This window comes from Berghia stephanieae, chromosome 7 (genome assembly GCF_034508935.2).
Source record: "Berghia stephanieae isolate SIO BIC M18660-M18661 chromosome 7, UCSD_Bste_1.3, whole genome shotgun sequence".
Classification (NCBI taxonomy): Eukaryota; Metazoa; Mollusca; class Gastropoda; order Nudibranchia; family Aeolidiidae; genus Berghia; species Berghia stephanieae.
In genome coordinates this window covers 29,756,047-29,775,889 of record NC_088366.1, presented here as the reverse complement: position 1 = coordinate 29,775,889, position 19,843 = coordinate 29,756,047, and the positions used below count along the sequence as shown (strand labels likewise).

General features: G+C 36.2%; 1 protein-coding gene across 3 annotated transcripts in view; it reads right to left on the bottom strand.

The window, feature by feature from the left end:
- Positions 1 to 9,788: 9,788 nt before the first annotated feature.
- LOC144977027 (uncharacterized) overlaps positions 9,789 to 19,843 on the bottom strand; it is a 44,889-nt gene continuing 34,834 nt past the window's right edge. For 2 of the 3 annotated variants that reach the window (XM_078921726.1, XM_078921727.1), the window contains 3 exons: positions 14,322 to 14,369; positions 11,663 to 11,934; positions 9,789 to 10,467 (listed from right to left, as the gene is read on the bottom strand). In XM_078921726.1, coding sequence (XP_078777852.1) covers positions 10,222 to 10,467; positions 11,663 to 11,934; positions 14,322 to 14,369 — 566 coding nt within the window. In that variant the 3' untranslated portion in view covers positions 9,789 to 10,221. The remainder of the gene's footprint in view (positions 10,468 to 11,662; positions 11,935 to 14,321; positions 14,370 to 19,843) is intronic. The other variant, XM_078921725.1, reaches the window with a different exon arrangement.

Below are 19,843 nucleotides of genomic sequence, written 5' to 3'. Positions count from 1 at the left end.
GGTCACCCCGACATGATACTGTTTTGAGATGATTGGTTAAATTTTCTCATCGCTAAAAATAAATGAACAAAAATAAATGTATCAGCTACAAAAAAAAAAAAAAAAAAAGAGAACAAAATATAAACAACAAAAAAACAAACAAACAAAAAAACAAAACAAAAAAATCAACAACCCCGGAACATTTCGGGCCCAAATTCCTTCTTCAGTCACCAAAATAACTCAATATAAACATTAACCCTCTCCTTACCAGCCATTTTCAGAATTTTCCCCAAAACTTCACATCCACTCAACACAAAAACAGACATTTCTTACTCAAACAGAAAAGCAACAAGCACTTTCTATACATAATATTGTTCGACAATATGAGCTCTATTACAGAATGTCACATTTTTTATAGCGATAGCAAAAAGAAATGAAATCTGGATAAGAAAAGCGACGTTTGCATCCTAACAAATGTGAGGATTTTTCAATAGGTGGTAAGGAGATTGTTTAATATATCACTTCAAATCCAGCTGAAGAATCTGCTATCTATCTGGATTTCAAATGATGTATTAATGATTTTCTTTGTTTATCTAGACTGAAGAAAAGTTTTTAGCCCGAAACGTTCCATATTTAGCATTTTTTAAAAGCTGTCATATTATTTATTTTTTTGGTCATTACCTTTTTATAGTCCACAGGTTCTAGCAGCTTAGTATCATTTTTTTTTTTTTTGGAGCTTTTTTATATAGCGCAATATCCACTAAATGTGCTCAAAGCGCTTTACAAGGAGTCCCTGGTCAACAGCAACATTTAACATGTAGGACGGGACATGACGCCTGTTAGGCGATATTACAATTTTTCGGACAAAGACAACGCTGTTAACGGTCAGGTACTCATTTTACACCTGAGTACGGTGAGTGTCATACCACTAGACCACATAGCCGCACATTTTCTCACCGTTCTACTTATTTCAGTCAGATTGTATCGGGCTCAAAGAAATTAGGGCTTTTTTGTTCCTCCTCCTTTTAGTAGTGGGTTGTCCAATGCGAATATAATGTCTTTTTCTCCTCCTGCGTATATAAATGTTCTTTTGTATGTTATCTGACCAATCCGTTTGTTTTGTGTTTTTTTAAGGCCGAGAATTGTTATTTTATATCTCGTCCTTCATTTCTTTGATGGATTGGCCAGTTTTCCATATCAGTGGTTGGCGATAACTAGTAGGAGTGAGTTTTTATTCATCGCCAAAATCATACACACACACACACACACACACACACACATATATATATATATATATATATATATATATAAATGTGTGTGTGTGTGTGTGTGTGTGTGTGTGTTGTCCCAGATCCGACGTGGAGCAACTAACTGTACGTCTAAACGAAACCTCTCGTCGACATATTGTCGATTCACGTTGACCCACACCGTCGCCATCGTTAACTTATAGTCTGACACTGACCAAAAAATGACGTCAAAATGCGTCTTTCGCCACAAAAGAAAACAAATCGTGAGTTGTATTCAATAGTTCTACCAATGGGACCACTTGTTTCCATGAGCACTACTAACGACAACTCACTCGGCGGTGCAAAAACCAAATAATGACGTCAAAATGCCAGTCTTTTTGGGTTTCAGTGTCAGGCTATAATTTAACGATGGCTACGCCCATATATATATATATATATATATATATATATATATATATATATATATATATATATATATATATATAAAATCAATCACAATATATACATTTACACATACGGTTAATCATAATATAAATGAAACAAGTAAAATATAGTGAAACAAAGTAACAAACAAAGACAAGGACAAAGCAATAAGTTCAGACTCAAACAATACTTTTTATACTAATACCCGATACTGAAATACGGAGAAAGGAAACGTTGAGTGATGCAAAAGGGTTTTTATAGAAAACGAATAGTATCTAGATCAGGGTCAAGAAGGTAAATATCTCCTCGTTCAAATATTTATTTGTAATATGAGAGTAACTTAAATTTGACACAGGTTTTCTCAGTTTCTAACTTCAATTGTTTTATTACGTCTCATTAAATTCTCTCTAACAGACTATAAACTTTGAAGGTTAGGCATACCGTCGGTTCTAAACTGCCGTGTTGACCAAGTTGACATTGCATAGTCATAGGGCCTCTAAGTTTTTTGTCTCGATATTATCACTAGTCTCGGCTAATACACTGTCCACTACCATATCAATCAATGGTTGGCGATAAATAGAAGTGAATTTTTATTCATCGCCAAAATCACTTCTCAATGACGTCATCGCTCGATTTCTTGTTGTATTGTTTGTGCCTGCAAACACAAAGCATAGAAAACAAAAAGAATATTCGGAAGTAGCCGACAACCAGGACTGGGCCCGTTTTTATGAACGCGGACTAGAGTTTATTCCCTGAACTTAGTAAGAACTTGAGAAAGAAATCGCTTTTTATTTGAGCTGACCAAGCAAGTCCAAGACTAAAATCACGGCACCTTCGGACTAAGTTTGGCCAAGTTTTAGTCATATCCTGATGTCGAACTTCAATTTTAGTCTGAGACTTATTACTAGGATACATCACAGAGTCGACAAGATAACATCTCTTGTGAGATTGAGAGAGCTTCGATTCGGAAGGAAAATACTTCAGTTACGAATGACAGAGGCAAATAGTGTCCTGTTGATATTGACACTGGCTTTGAAAAACTGTAAGATATGTTTAGATCGTCGAAAGTATACATTTTTGAGAGTAAAAGCTAAAAATTAAAAAAAAACCCGAATCTAATCGGGATGTGTTGTTAATTTACTCTTTGGGCATCTTTTGTGTTGATAAGTATGAAGACTGATATCTTACCTGCCATCGTTTACTAGAGAGCTTGATGTTACCAGCACAAAATAACCGCATTAGTCAATGTCTTTACAACGCCCACTTTTATGCAAAAGCCTAGCTAGTCAGAGACTAGAAAACGCTCGTAAGAACCAATTTTTTAGTCACTTGCTTCGCTTAGGCTTAAGACTAGGAGATATTTTACTAGACTGGTAAAGAACTAAATCTAGTCCGCCTGCATAAAAATGGGCTCTGGTGTGTGAGGACTACTCTGTGCTTGGATACTTTAGATCCGGTGTTTCACTTGAAAGTTACAGACCCGGTGTTTGTCGTCGACTGGTTTCAAATTTATGGTAGAAATTACGTTTTTGCAATATTATTCCGTCTTTAGGTCTTCTTCTTTAAAACAAAGTTGTCCTCTTATTCATGTAGTACCAATTTACAAACTGCTTGCTCTGAAAAACAACAACTGATGAGATATTTTTAAAAATGAGGCTTCGTTTTCTCTTTTGTTCTGAAATATTCATGAATACCGAATTGGTGTAGGCAACTTACTATAATGTCGGCAACTGTAATATCGCTGTAAATTGCGGCTCTGAAATGTGACAAAGTTGCATTTCTTATTACTTCAATCCTAAACTCATTTTAGGTATATAATACAGTTTTCACACGACCACGGTATTTTTCATATTGTAGTCTCGGGAATAAATATTCGAAAAACATGTATTTAAAAATACTTCGCGAAGTCCCAGGCTTGAGAGTTTTTCCCAAGATGAGGGTCATTTAGATCGATCGATATTTGAAGGACACGTTTCTGGTCAAAATGTTTAAATACGTGTATTTTTCAGAGCGCGGTCACCAAAGCTAATTTTAATGAATGGGGCCATTTGTCAAAAAATGAATAAATGAGTAAATATAGACAGGGAGGAAACCCCCATCCCCGCCCTGCCTTTCCTTCCTCTGGTACTGTCGTAGTTGAAAAATCTGAAAGTGGGTAAGAACCGGAAACGGTGTGAGGGACTTCGGGTAGCGACAAGACAAAGGTACCGGGAGAGCAAACACGGACTCTCATCGACAGGCGATGAAAGGAAAACAGGCGGCATTTAGATTTCCCGCTCCCCTCCTCCTTTCCCGCCACTTGTTCCTGTCTCCATTGATTGGCTATTTTTCCAAACCACGTGACATAGGCCTCTCAGACGTGACGAGTACCGAGTGAGAATGGCGCCCACCGGAAATCAAAACTCAATATCTCGTCCGAACCTCGTGCACTCCCGAGCCTCCTACGGGCAACCCAATAGCGCAATTTCCGCTTTTCGATTGGCTTACATCAAAACCTACAAACTAGAAGTATTGGTATTGATGATGGTGGTGGTGATGGTCGTGGTAATGTCGGTGGTAGTAGCGGTTGTGAATTTAAAAAAAAAAGTTGGACGTTTGAAGGGTGTTGTTGGTGATGATAGTAGCAATAGTGGATGCTTTGGTTAACCATTTACAAGCGGGGGTCGATTTCACTCTTACAAGCACCATATCTTTCCATTTATTTTCCCAAGAGAGTAAAGGAGCGATGCGACTTAAAATGACTCCCAAGTCGCATCGCTGTACTGATTTCTTTGTCAAAATGACCGGTTCTGCAGTTATCATCACTTACTAAATGGGAGAAGTTATTATAGGTAGTTCAAAGAAATCTATAATCGACATTAAAGGGTTAAAAAGGGAGATGAAATATTTGAATGGGAATTGATTAGGACAGTGCTTGATATTGACTGGTTGGATTAGTGAGTGGATGCCTTAATGATGTAAGCTCAAATTATAAGTAAAAGGAATGGATCATAATGGATATCACTATTGAAAGTGGATGGATGCATGGATAGGTGGTTGAGTGAGTAGATGGATGGATGGATCTGATGAATGATGGAAAAATAGATGGGACTATGGATGGATAGACGAATGAATAGATATATATATGTAGATATATGGATGGATGGATGATGGATAAATGGATGGGAAAATAGAGGATGGAACAAATTGATGGATAATCATAAGTGGATAGATGAGGGAAGAATGGATGATCGGTAGGTTAGAATCATGAATGGATAAAGCTTGGAACGGTGTTTGATATTGACTGGTTGTATTAGTGAGTGGATGAGGTAATTATGTAAGCTCTAATACTAATAAGTCGGGCGATGAATGGATAGTTGGATGAACTATAGTGGATGGGTGAATTGATGGATAGATGGATGGGTAGGTGGATAGATGAATACTTGGTGTAGAGGTCCTTCAGAGCCGTTAGGATACCGGTTTCTATAGCGTGAAATGGACAGTAACAATTGATTGCAAACCGTTTGCAAGGCACTTTCCGCCAGATCCAATTGACCCACTGTTGGATGGAAAGGGAGAACAGAAAAAAATCTCGACTGCAGCCGGGATCGACCTCGGTCTCCTTGCGAACGAAGCGAGTTCTCTACCATCTGAGCTATCGGGACCTCTCTTGGTTAGAAAGATGGCTGGATAAAGATTGGGTCCGTGCTTGATATCGACTGGTCCTGACTAGAAAACCAAAGCGCTCTACAAGGGGTCCCTGGCCAACAAAAACATTTAACATGTAGGACGGGACATGACGCTTGTTAGGCGATTTACAGTTTTTTTCGGACAGAGACAACGCTGTTAACGACCAGGTACTCATTTTACACCTGATTACGGTGAGAGAATGTGAGTAAAGAGCCTTCTCCAAGGACTCAACTATGCGCGCGATCCAAAAGCGAGTGTCATACCACTAGACCTCATAACCGATGGTTTATCCCGACGAAATTCCGTCTTGAAATTGGTGGTTCGAGCCTTACTAAGCATTAACAAATTAGAATGTTTCCTGCCATTTACTCGTTGCGTCCACTTACTTATATTTTCAGTCAACTGGCAAATATTCCTTAAAACCATAACTACCTTTATTGCATGCATGCCAAGCGGACAAATAGGTCAGTCCCACAGTTAGTTAATGAGTATTCGTCACAATTATATGACACATTGATGAAAGCTTTGTATCGGAACAGATAACGACACCTTTTTCTTTCATTCACATGTGTTAACATTGCGTGGATGCTCAGGAATTGCCAGGTGTTTGCTTATTGGTTGATATCAGATGAAAAATATGTTTTCTAAATTTGCGATTACAATTTAAAACCACTGAATTATTTATTCAACTAGTTTTAATAAAATAAAACAATAACATTAAAAATAAATTAATAAAACAACTGTAGTAATTTTCAAAGGCGTATGCACTGTATGATAATAAACCGAGACTCAAACTATCTAGATGGTAATGGTTTTTAAAAAGCACACATGTCAATAGCTTGCCAGGCGTAGCAACAAACGGTCACGGAGGAACTATCATTTGTGTCGCCATGGTGTCTTGGACTTACAAAACTATCTAAACTTTATTTAGTCCAAAGGTTTGAGTCGGGACCTGGGACCTCTTTAACTCCTACATTTGGCATTTCGAACAAGTTTCCTCAATACCGCTGCGGGACATTGGGAAAAGGTTGAAAATTTCAAGCCCTTGTTATTTCTTATCAAAATGTATCGTTTAAAAATATTGCTTCCATTTGATTGGTTCTTAAATTTAACAATTGGAAACATATAACATATAATTTTGTGGTCATAATATGAATATGCGTCAAAATCTATTTTTAGTTAAACAGGATACACGCGGAATAATGAATATTTTCTGAACTCCTATGATTTTGTTTTTACAAAGGATTTGCTATTGTGACTGTCCTCTTCCAATCAGAGATGAACATTAAATTTCAAGTATAACAGCATTGTTTAGTCCGGACACTTCATGTACTCCTATGATCCAATGTGTTTAATGTAGACTGTTTCAGACTATGATAAAATAATTGTAAAGCGCTCAGAGCATTATATTTATTGCGAATAAGAGCTGCATAACAACGCGACACAAATGCAATCTTTTTGCCTTCCTTTCTTTTTTTTCTTTCTAAAGTTGTTTTGTTTACTTTTCATCAACTGTGTTGTGGCCCACAGCTTTAGGCAACACGGTACAATTTACTTTGATTGTTGACACAATGCAGGGATACTACAAAACTCTGACAAAACACAAATTAAAAAAAAAAACGTGGCCAGAAAATCTACTTCAAAAATCGATCGATTAAAATGACCTTCTACTTGACAAACTGTCTTAAACCCGGGACTTCGAAATAATGTCAAGTTTGAAGCGTGTTGACTAGTTGAGTAATCAATCAATTTAGAAATAAATGATTTCTGGCCAAAATGAAAAAAACATTGTTTTGTCAGAGAACGGAAAACTATTCCAACTGTCAATAACATCATGTTATGTTTCTTTTGTCAAATAGTTGGTTTCCTAGGTAGGGCTGAAAAAAAAACAGGTTAAAATAAATGAGGATGGAACTTAGATTGGTGATTTAAATAGTCTTTTATTACCGTTTAAAAAATTCTTCTATTCAATTAACATCAATAAATACAACATCGTTATTGCATCTGGATCAGTTGTTACCATTCGATAGCTTTATTCTCTCTCTCTCTCTCTCTCTCTCTCTCTCTCTCTCTCTGTCTCTTATCTCTTTCTCTCTATTACTCACTCTTCGTTAATCAAGTACGTCTCTCATCTCTCTCTCTCTCTCTCTCTCTCTCTCTCTCTCTCTCTCTCTCTCTCTCTCTCTCTCTCTCTCTCTCTCTCTCTCTCTGTCTCTTATCTCTTTCTCTCTATTACTCACTCTTCGTTAATCAAGTACGTCTCTCATCTCTCTCTCTCTCTCTCTCTCTCTCTCTCTCTCTCTCTCTCTCTCTCTCTCTCTTCTCTCACTCTTCTTTTCTGTTTTGACAGACACTCGCCACCATCCGGCATTCATTTTTTTTTTTTTTGTCGCGATGAGTTTGACACAGAAAATTGAATTTTAGGTCTAACTTGTACATCCCAGCAATACACATTATTATTGTTTACATTAAGAGGAGTGAATGCAAGCTCTCACTGCGAGAAGAATTTTAAAGTTTTTAATTCTAATCATTTTGATTGTAAATTCAATTCTCTTTATCAGTCCATCACGAAATAATACCAGCGAGTCGTGTCGAGTCACAAACTGTAAATATTCAAAATTGAATATAATACAAAATTCAAATACGATAAATATTTATGGCATTGAATGGACCCACTTGTAGAAACAAGTAACATTCAGGTTGTTTTGACTTGAAAATATATCCTGATATATACATACATTTACAAAACATTTTTTAAAAATTACCAGAAAACATTTGCTCCTTTAAATATATCATATCTTTAAAACCTCATTAAAAAGGGGCTGGGGTGTCTATTTTGGGACTGGAATGGATATATAACGTTAAAGATTTCTGGTCGAAATGTAAAAAGTTGGGTTGCTTTTTTGTTTTTGTTTTTGGTCAGTATACAGAAGTATTAGGAACCCTGAGTTTACAAACAGGACAGCACAAAATGTTAACATTCAAGAAAAAAAATTACCATAATCACTTTATTGTCATATTTACGATAGTAAATAGCACTGCGGAGTCTTACGACCAATAAAGTGGAAGCTTATCCTAGTTTTCCAAGTGTTAAATAGACAGTAAAAATAAATTGCTGTCTTTGGATAAGACTCAAATCAGGTACATGCACCAAATAATTTCTATCGAACCAAGAAGCCTAGTTACTTAATGACTGCTTGGTGGACCCTGAACTCACAAATAACACAGCGCATAATTTAAACATTCAAGAGAGAAAATCACCACCATCACTTTATTGCCATATTTACAAAGTAGTACCTACTGCGGAGTCATAAGACGCATTGAACTAGAAGCCTATCCTGATTTCCACAGCCCTAAAGAGACAGTTAACGTATTTTGCTGGTCTTTAGATAGAACTAAAATCTACGCATGGGGAAAAATACCTTTCACCGAATCAAAGAAGCCTAGCTACCCAATCACTTCTAGGTGGAATAAGAACTTACAAACAAGATAGCACAGAATTATAAAATTCAAGAAAGAAATTTACCATCATCACTTTATCGACATAGATTTACAAAGTACCCACTACATATTTTGACGCAATTAAGTATAACTTTATCTTGGTTTTCCCATTATTAAACGGAAAGTAAAAGTATCTAGGTGTCCTTGGATAAGACTAATTAACCCCACCCCCGAATCAAAGAAGCCTAGCTACCCTATCATTGCTGGTCGGACAGAAAGGTTAGAAGAGATTTAAAAAAAAGAATACCACTCAACTCAGAATCGAAACTGGTCCCTTTGTACATGAGGCAACTTTCCTAGACCTTTCAAGATTACTGCAGCGGCAAATTCCTAATCATAAATTTACAATTGAAAAAACTATGTTAGATTGATATAAAAAGATCATCTTAGCATAGTTTAAGTACATTGTTAATGTCAGCTGTTTTTATTTAATACATAATTTATGTTAACTGCTTCCATTTTTAAGTCATAAGTCCTGTGTAAAAACGGTGTCTTTATTGTTCTGCCTTTTTCCACATGATGGCTCATCTACGGTGAGACCTGCCACAAGCCATCCACGCCTATGCCACAATTGAAGTAGTCCGTCAGAGCCATTATGCCCATAGAGACAGAGTTTATCCCGGTTTCTATGGTATAAAACGGACAAAAGCGATTGCTTTCTACCCATTTGGACAGCACGCAAGTATATCGCAAAGTACTTTCCGCCAAGTCTAACAGATCTAGATGTCCAATCACTGCTGGGGCTAACGGGGCCCCGACATTTCTACCACGGAAAATGCTTATTCCAGTGATAATCTAATGGCGGATTCATTGGCATTTCTCCTTTATCTTACTCTATGTTTTGAATTCTAATATCACTCGCAGGCGAGAGTCGCATATTTCGTATTGTGATATCGGCTTTTCGTAGTGAAGTCGTTGTAGTTTATGAAAAAATGCAAACCAAATATCACTGTGTACTGATAAAAAACGTTTTTTGTCATTTGGGCAAGAAAAGATTTACTTCAAATTTCAATCGATTTAGAGGACCACAATCTTGACAATAAATGTCTTTAAACCTGAGAATTTGTAGTCAGAATTCATCTCTCTTTTGAAGTTTTTGGAGGTCCCGATTGCAAGGGGCGGAGATCGATACCGGGTGAAATCGAGATTTTTTTCTGCCCCCACCCCCTGTCCACCCAGCAGTGATTGGGTAGATGGGTAATCTTATAGATCTAATGTAAAGTATTTTGCGATAGACAAAAGACTTAATGGTAGCAAGCTGATAAACTCCAGCTCTCAAGTTCGAAATTTTTTGATAAATTGGGTTCTATCTTAATCGATTGATCTTTGAAATAAGATTTCCTGCCCCAATCTTTTTTTTAAAGATTTTTTTTTTTGTCACCGCACGGCAGAAATACCCAATTTACGAGTATGGATACCCGATGGATCCAAGGTGAGAGGATGGGTGGGAAGAAATCACATGACCACCAATACCAGGAAGGAACCCACCGGCATGCCCGGACCAGTAACATCCGGCTGTGGGAAAGAGGCCGGAGGTGGGAGGAACGAAGGTGTGTGATGCTTGCCGGAAGTAAGATTTTGGGGCGGGACACGTCAGAAAGTCCTGGTGGAACTTGAAAGGAGATTCAGAACTGGCTGACTGTAAAAGCTGTAAGAAGAAAAAAAAAACAAGAAAAACACTCGATTACTTAAAGATATTTCTCGTTTGTTAACATTATATTTCAAAATATGTACTATTTTTGAAATCGCAAAGTACATACTTATATAGTCCTCCATCAAGGCCAAGATCCCTAACGAGGCTCTTAAACTTCTTTTGTATGAAGCAAATTTTCTGTATATCTTCCTCCAGGTCTCGCTGCCAGGTGCTCCGTGGTCTCCTCCTATTTTTTTGTTTACATTGCGAGGCCAATGCAAGTTTGGTGAGGGCTCTCGTAGGTTTTCGGAGTATTTGTCCAGATCATTTTGTGTAGGATGTGATTTAGAAATCATGGTTCAAATCTCATTGGAATTGTAAAACCACTCTTGCGGAGGACTTGATATAATATACCTTGTGTAATTGATCATCTGGTTTCAGAGTGATGCCATTTTATTTTCTAATCTAATTATATGTTGGTCGTCAATAAAAATCTTTTACGTCCTGTAATGTTATTAATCTGCCTTTATATCCTGCTACTGAAATAGTTATGCCACCTCATGTTTCAATATGCAATCTATTCAATATTAGTCCTCCAAAGGACTTGTTACATAGACACTTCCAATAAGTTTGGAACCGAAAGAGCAGAAAGTGTGATGTCACGACTTCTCTGACCTATTATGAGCATTAGTGACATGGTGGGCAATAATGAACTCAATACGTTGGCCTCGGCGTTGCATTCTGGGTAGGGCACTTTACGCACATTGGTCCATTCCAGTCACGTGTGAATGAATGGCTTAGACAGAAGGCGGGGACGGATATTGTAAGAGAACTAGCTTATATTGTAATTTATGATATAGAAATTTATAATATAATTTATAATTTATAATTTATATATATAATTTCTTAAACAATAAAAAGTAAATTTTCATTGAGCAATATCCACTTAATGTGCTCAAATTGATTTTTAAGGGTCCTGAACTAACAGTATAACAAAGTCACATAATATAGGACAAGTAAAATATTGTTATAATTGCTTTTGAAGACAACCAGGTCATCGGCCAAGTACTATTTTTGCACATGATTATGATAAGAAAATGCGAGTGAGGAACATTTTTGCAAGGATTCAACTTTGCCGCTCCCACAACGGGACTCGAACCCGGGATCTACAAATCAGGTGTCATAGTACTAAGCCCTAAAGTCACAATACCTGTGTGAGTCCAGCGAAGTCAAATTTGTAGGCGTATCTCTTTCCGTGTACTTTCGTCATGATGTTTTTGTCATAGTAGTACCGTAAAGCCCGACTCAATTTGTCGTAGTTCATGTTGGGTTTGGATTTACGCTCGCCCCATCTCCGGGCGACCTCGTCGGGGTCAACCAGTTTGAACTCTCCGTTCATCCCCTCCCACGTGATACAAGCAGCATTTGCCGAACTGGACAAGAGCTCCAGGAGGAACTGCCATAATTGAATTTGTCCGGAACCTGGGGAGTATAAGAGATGTCAAAGGCGTTTATATTTCTAATCAATCGTTATAATAGCCCTTATCTGCTTTGTTGTATTTGAGTCTTCTGTCCCCCTCTACATTCGACACATACTCCAACCGTACGTACCTCTGAGAAATCTTAGATCCCAGGATTTAAAATTGCTAGCATCTCCTAAAACTAAACTTAAATATTTTGGCGATATGTTTCTTATGAAATTCGGACCCACGATTTGGAATGATCTCCCTTAATCTGCGAGATTTTCGAGTTCAATAGACATTTCAAAAATAACCTGAAAACATATCTTTTCAGAAAATATTTACTCAATTGAATTTTAAATGTATTGTATGTGATTTTTGTATTGATGATGTTTATGATGCCCGTTTTATGCTCTTTCTTGTTTTGATATTTTGGTTGATTTGGACTTGCAACATTATTGTTACTTGGGTAAACAATGTCCTTTTTAAAAAAAGCGCTTTGAGGTTTCGACGAAAGGCGATATAGAAATAGTCTTATTACTATTATAATATGGTATTATTTTGGGATGAGCTTGATACTTAAACTGAATTTTAAGTTTAACTTGTAAAATTTCAGCCAAAACAAATGTTTCTGTTCAGGAGAGTGATTTTTCCCCCGTGACTTCAAAATGCTTTGATTTTCTAATTCTGATCCTGTTAAATGTAATTAAATTTTCGATATTGAGTGAATACATTTGCTGCCCAATTCAGCCTTTTGCTCTGTGAGAGAATAAATATTTAAAGGATGGAAACTCACGGTACTCTCATCTAAGTGTTGTGAATTGTGTATAATAAGAGCTGGTGTGATATTTGATTTTTGTTCACTCGAGGAGAAACCGTCAATCCTTGAGAAATCTACTTACTCCGGAAAAACACATAATATTTAAAAGCCGATGTCCCGAGTTTGAGAGATTTTGCCAAGATGAGAGCCATTTAAATCGATCGATATTTGAAGGACGAGTTTTCTGACCAAATCTTTAAATATGTGTTTTTCCAGAGTACGGCAGAAATGTCGTTAATGTCAAAGTTGTTCTTGAAATAATATTCGCTGTGTTGGACATAACTAAAGGACTTAAAAGGTAACAAACGCATTCCCCTAATATAATTAATTCCAACATGACATCGGACTGACGCTTCAAGTCACATTGTATAACAATCTCACGCTCTTGTTTTGGAAATTCCCGAAGACGTCTAAACCAGTGGGGAGCGATTTCAAACTTCTAAACGCAAGAATGCAAGTATTACTTTTATCATAATATTTGTACTAACCCATTTCAACATTTTGGAATATTATACTACATATATATTACTCGTGTTCTATTGTAATATTGTATTTGGTGAAATAAAGACTCGATGCTTACGCTGCTAAGTACATTTTGTTCAATTAACGTTGGATTGATTAAACAAACTTGTGCCCATCAGTTAGTGTTCTGGATGTCGTAAAATTGAGCGACACTTGTTTTAAAAAAAAAAAACAACGTTCTTAGCCTATAAGATACTATTCTATCAAGCTTCCTTTTTTTTTGGATGTGTTGTAGGTCAATAGAAATTTAAAAGATGCTAATAAGTTTGTAGGGGTTTTATTTTCTTTAGAAATAAGGAGTCAGTGAATTATACGACACACAATACTGACTGTTGGGCACAAATTGTCGGATCAATCCTATTTTACCTGAACCCTCAAACTTTGGCCTGCTTAGTTTGTAATTAACCAGATAAATGATGATTTGAAAGTATGATGCACGTCTAATAAAAAATAAAGGGAAATAAAAGAAACGAAATATGTTAGGTTTGTTTTATAAAGGTTCTATGTGATGATTGGGTTTTAATAATTCCCATATCTCATATATGTTTTGGTGTGTAACCTTGTTTAAATCTTGTAGCAGTAACTCCTTTTACTACAGCATCAAATGTCTTTCGTATTAAACGACTCGAGCCGTATAACGTATATATATAATATAATATATGAGTTAATTAGGATATGAAGGAATTCGTTTCGCTGTAAACACGTTGAAGAAAAAAAAAACACCACAAAAAAATCCAACAAAAACACACAAACAAACAAACAAAAATAACAAGCAAAACAAACAAACAAGGAAACACTATTTTAAAATGATTTGAAGGAGAAGATTTACAAATCTTATGATAAATTGATCTTATGTCTATTTGACGTGATGTGAAGTGAAAGGCACCCAAGGTCTCAATAATAAGCCAATTAAAAAAAAAAGATTTGAGTCTTAGTCTTAATGCCTATATTTTTTTCTAAAGCCAAGTTGAGTCTTGATATTAAACAACATTCCTATTTGAAATGTTATTATTTCAGATTTGAAACCTTAAAATTAATTAAACAACAAATATACAAGTTGAACTCACCGGAAGTTGACAGGTGGCTTGATATGGGGCCAAACAACTGATATGGATCTGTACAGGGGAATTATAAATATTAAAAAATAACTTCATCAAATACGAAAAGTAAAAATATATGTACATCTTTAGTTCAACAATATCAATTTTTTAATTCTCTTCCTGTAAAGGTTGAATTTTACTTTAGTCTGATATTATATTCTAAATGAATTGTTTCACTCAATAGAGGAGTTAAAGCGATGCGCTTCGGTCTCCATTGAAGTCAAAGTCCTAAATCTTTTACTGCTCTCTTGGTTAAAATGGGTAGTCATTTTTTCAGAAGTCCTTTAGAGCAATATGGCCCAAAGATCAGAATTTATTCCGGTTGCTATGTTCGAACAATAAAGGTTAAAGGTTACAAGAGGTGTCGGAGAAGTTAATAATCGTGCTCTTGTTTGTCTTCTTTTTTTACCTCCATCACTTGGAACAATAAAAGTCATGAAAATGCCAAAGAAATTAAGAAGAAAATGAGAAGTGTGATGGGATGGGAGACTGTGATGACAAAATGGCCCCATCATCCAGAATAGAGACAAATAAGAGTTACCAGCTAACTATTTGAATTTAGAATGTGGGTGGGGGTGGGATGGGAGAGGTAGAATAGTGGGAGAAACCGTCAGAATTCAAAGCACCAAAGCGCCAACTTCCTCTTTCTCCTCCAATCAAATTACAGATAGCGTCATCTAAAGGGACCAATCAGCCAAGCAAACAAGGAGAAGGGAACTCTGGAACTCGGGGATTGGCGGCAATTGACCGCAACGGACGGAAGTGAATCGTCGGGCGATTATCTCCCTTGAATGGCTCCCGTTCATGATGTGATTTTAACTTCGATACTTTGGCCCCGCGGGACGGGAGACAATGGGCCAAAAACCCTGTGTTGACACGAGCTGTAGACGATATCATAATTTTGCCAAGATGATTTCCAGTATTCGATTTCGAACGGTGATTGCTTTGCTTGTATGAGGAAAGCTTTACAATTGCTGACCGGAGAGCTTTCTTCCCTTTAGCTTGTACAAAGAAATCGCATTTTTCTTTATCTTTTATTTTTTTATTATTTTTTTTTTGTTGTATTTTGCTATTACATTATTATTAGCTTTAATCTTTTCTTTTCTTTTTTTTTTTGGTGGTGGGGGGGGGCGCTGCAGAATACAAATTGTGAATGATGTAAAAAAAAAAAAGAAGAAGATAGACGTCTACAGTGTATTAACAAAATGCCAGAATAGAAAAAAATAAAATAAATAAATGATAGAAGATATCAAAATGATCGCAAGAATGAGGCAAAACACGGTCACGGGTTAATGTTTTTTTTATCTATTCTTTTAAGATCGATCAGTTGAGTTGGGGTTTTTTTTTAAATTATAAATCTTGCTGATTTCATGTAAGTTCATACATCTGTAACATTTTAATGTCATTGTAAAACTACTAGTTTTGATATCATTTGCCTGTTTTTAATGTCGTTTAAGAGTTCGTTGTTCTTGCGAAATCTCAATTCTTAACAGAATTATATCCGAATTTAAAGTAGATACGTATCTACACCATTGTTACCTGTGTGAAAATTTCTACATCAATTTTATCTACTTTTACCAACAGGCCTGATAACCCAAATAAGGATCAAAAGTCGTGACGTCACACCCTATACTTTTCCGGTTACAGAATCCTTGGAAATGTGTATGTTAACCAGTCATTCGGGGGACAAATAATGAAAAGGTTGCATTCTGAACCATAAGGTGGCATTTACTATTTTAGTAGCAGGATCTTAGGCAGATTATAAGGAAAAGGGGACGTAAAAGACCGAAGTTGAATGATCTTTATTGACGACCACCAGAAAATAAGATACCATCACTCTGAAACTTGAAGATAATTTACACAAGGTATGTATCCAGTCCTCCTGAAGATTGGTTTTATATTTCAAATGAGATTGGAACCAGTTTTTTGGCCATCACAAGTTTGTTCCCTATTGTTATGGGCTCACCGTTGTAATATATATACTTTCAAATTAACAACAACAAAAAGATTTCTATTACAGCGTCACAGCGATAAATTAAGCCCAGTACAAAACGTGACCGAAATAATAAAAAAATGAAAAGAAAAGAAAAAAGAGAGAAAATGAAGATCAGAAATATCTTTTCCTTCTCCTCCCCCCCCCCCCCCCCCCAAAAAAAAAAAAAACAAAAAAAAGTGTACCTAGTGTCTTTTTTTTCAAATGTTGATTTATGTTGGTCTAACACATTTGAAAATAAAATTGATGTTTGAAATCTTAAGATTGTGTTGTTGCCATGGAGACAACTTTCGTGTGTTGTGAAAACAAATTTAGCCTCGAATTCGTGACGTGTTGTCTTGGAAAATAAAGATTATAGCCTTCGTTTCATGAATTTCCGTTTTAATTTGTTGTTGCTGTGGTTGTTTATGTGGTCTTAACGTTTTCTAATAGTTGTTTTGAGGGGTTTTAGTCCACGATATAGAACATTTCTTTTAGAACTGACAACGTTTTGTTAAAATGTGATGAAAAAAGGCGTGTGGATAATGTTTTAGATCATTGTTTTATAAACTTAATTAAATTGATCCTTAATCATTCATATTTAAATGATAGAAAATAGCTTCTAGAATGTTTACAGGTCGTAATTTTGACATTTTATTACAAAAATGCAAATTGACATAGCGATTAAAAAGGACACCCACTTCAAGCTAGCAAAGCGGACGATGTACGTCATGATTGATTCAAAAGCTGCAATGTATAAGAATGGCGGTTCACCTGCATGCACATAGGTATTTGCAGTTCTGATGATCTAATTCAATCATGGCCTTGATTTAACATTGTTGTAATGGACAATATTTTGGGTTGGTTTGTGAGTATTTACATTACAATGATGAGCCCGAGCAAGTTCGGTTATCGGACGCTAATAAATACACACCGGGCTACACTGAAGTCTCTTAATTAAAAACTACATTGTTTAAGTCATAGTCACGGTAATCCAAAGATGATTTAACGCGTCTTTGTTTCAAATCCCACCAACAACTCATTTGGGAATTCCCTTACAGTTTTCTCTCTTATAATGGAAAATTACCTCTGAATTCGAGTCATTACTTCCCCTTTATATGGTTTGTAAAAAAAATTATGTTCTGAAGAAAAAAAAAAGCAAACCTCATCCATTCCATTCGTGTAAAAAACTTTTATGGGATACACCACTACCTTAATATCGCGTGAATGTGATTCCCTCTACAATAGTTTTAACAGTTTTATGTGAATGTAAAAGATAAATATTTGTCTGTCCAGAAATTGTAATGGGTTCACCAATTCCTTTGGTATGGTTAGATCGTCACAATAATCTGCGTCATCATTGCCTGCTAAAAAGGGGAAGTAACTCACTTTTGAAATATGTCTTAAAATTGGTCTCTAAATATTTCTTCATCAGTACACCTGACCCTTTGCAATCCATAAAACATTTAGGTGCTATTAGCATTTAAAATCAAATGAAATATTCTCTTTTTCGGGGAGGGGGGGGGGGGAGGGGAACCCGATTTGAATGTGATATTTAGTGCTAACACATTCGACAACAATGAAGAGGCAGACATCGAAATAGACCTTTATTCCATGAGCCGAGAAGTGTAAATTACTATCTGATCTATCGTTTTCATTTTTCCTTATTTCAACTTCAATCCACTCACTTTCCCTCTCTCTTTTCTTTCTATGTCTTCCTCTTCAATTGTTTTATTTCTCCATCCCAATATTTCCCCGTGTTCCTTCCTCCCCACCGCCTTCCTTCCTTCCTAACAGCATCACGTCCGGGCCACTGATTTTTGATGGGGAGTTACAAAGGGCAACAACTCTATCTAAATGGGCGTGACGAAAGGGAGATAACCCTAGAATTGACTTGCGATCCAGATCGCTCTAGAACCCATTTGGGAGGAGGCGACAGAGCGTGCAATGTTTGAATGGGGTGTGAAACGGGATTTTCGTATAATTTCATTTGGTTTCCATAACATTTATCTAGCTAGAGGCAATGATGATGGTTAAATAGGATCTGTTGTAATTTAATAGAAGGCCGAAACTGGAAAAAAGTAGGGAAGGAGAGAGAAGGAGAGAGAGAGAGAGAGAGAGAGAGAGAGAGAGAGAGAGAGAGAGAGAGAGAGAGAGAGAGAGCGAGAGGGATGAAGAGATAGATAGATAGATGGATAAATAGATAGATAGATAGACACATATATAGATCGATAGACAAATATAGATTGACTGAGATAGATTGATAAATAGATAGATAGGTAGATAGATAGATAGATAGATAGATAGATAGATAGATAGATAGATAGATAGATAGATAGATAGATAGATAGATAGATAGATTGATTGAATAAGAGATAGATAGATAAATAAATAAATAGATAGATCTATAGATAGAGAGAGAGATAAATAGATAAATAAAAAGATAGATAGATAGATAGATAGATAGATAGATAGATAGATAGATAGATAGATAGATAGATATATGGAATGATTAATAGATCTGAAGCAGACAACTTGCTAATCAACTCTTGAGGTAAGAAAAATATAAGAGACATCCCTTCATCTGTATATATATATATATATATATATATATATATATATATATATATATATATATATATATATATATGAGTGTTGGCGGGCACTTGTAGGTACGAGAGTGCTCGATAATGTTGGTTAGAGCATATAAAAATAAACAAGTTCACTCACGTATTTTTTTCCGAAACAACAGAGAGAAATTGAGGACATAGAAACGATTGTTTCGGGGGGAAAAAGTGAGTGAACACACACACACACACACACACACACACACACATATATATATATATATATATATATATATATATATATATATAGAGAGAGAGAGAGAGAGAGAGAGAGAGAGAGAGAGAGAGAGAGTCAACAAGCTAACAATTCAGTTTCGAATCTTGGTAAAATCGCTAATGGGTGAGGGGGTGGAGGGGGGGGGGGGGCAGCTATGATCAACCAAGATCTAACAGGTTTGAAAAACATGGATGTGAAAACAACCCTTTTCCAAACATTGACAACACAGAAAAGACTTCATAGCAGAACTTTAGTGAAAGCAAGCAGTCGAGTCATCATAGACGGTTGAGTAATTGCCAAGATACAAGTAAGCCAGATTCAGCATAATATTAGCCCAACAGTGAAAAGTCAGGAATGAATGGAGATGACATTACTCAGCTCATTGCCAATGTCTTAGAACGACTGTTTGGTGATTAGTTCTCATTAAATGTTATCAATCAGACTATAAACGTTAAAGATAACACATAGTTTTGTGTGTTGCTGCGATTTATCTGTGTGCATTTGATTTTACCTAAACACATGACACCAAGTTTGCGATAGAATAGAGTCCTATCATGAGGGCAGCAGGCGACCTTGTTGCTGCCTGTTTAGTGCAAAAGAGACCGGATAAAGTCCGCCTCTGTCATATGAAATCGATTCCCGGTGAGGAAGGGTTTGGGAAGGGGGAGTTGAT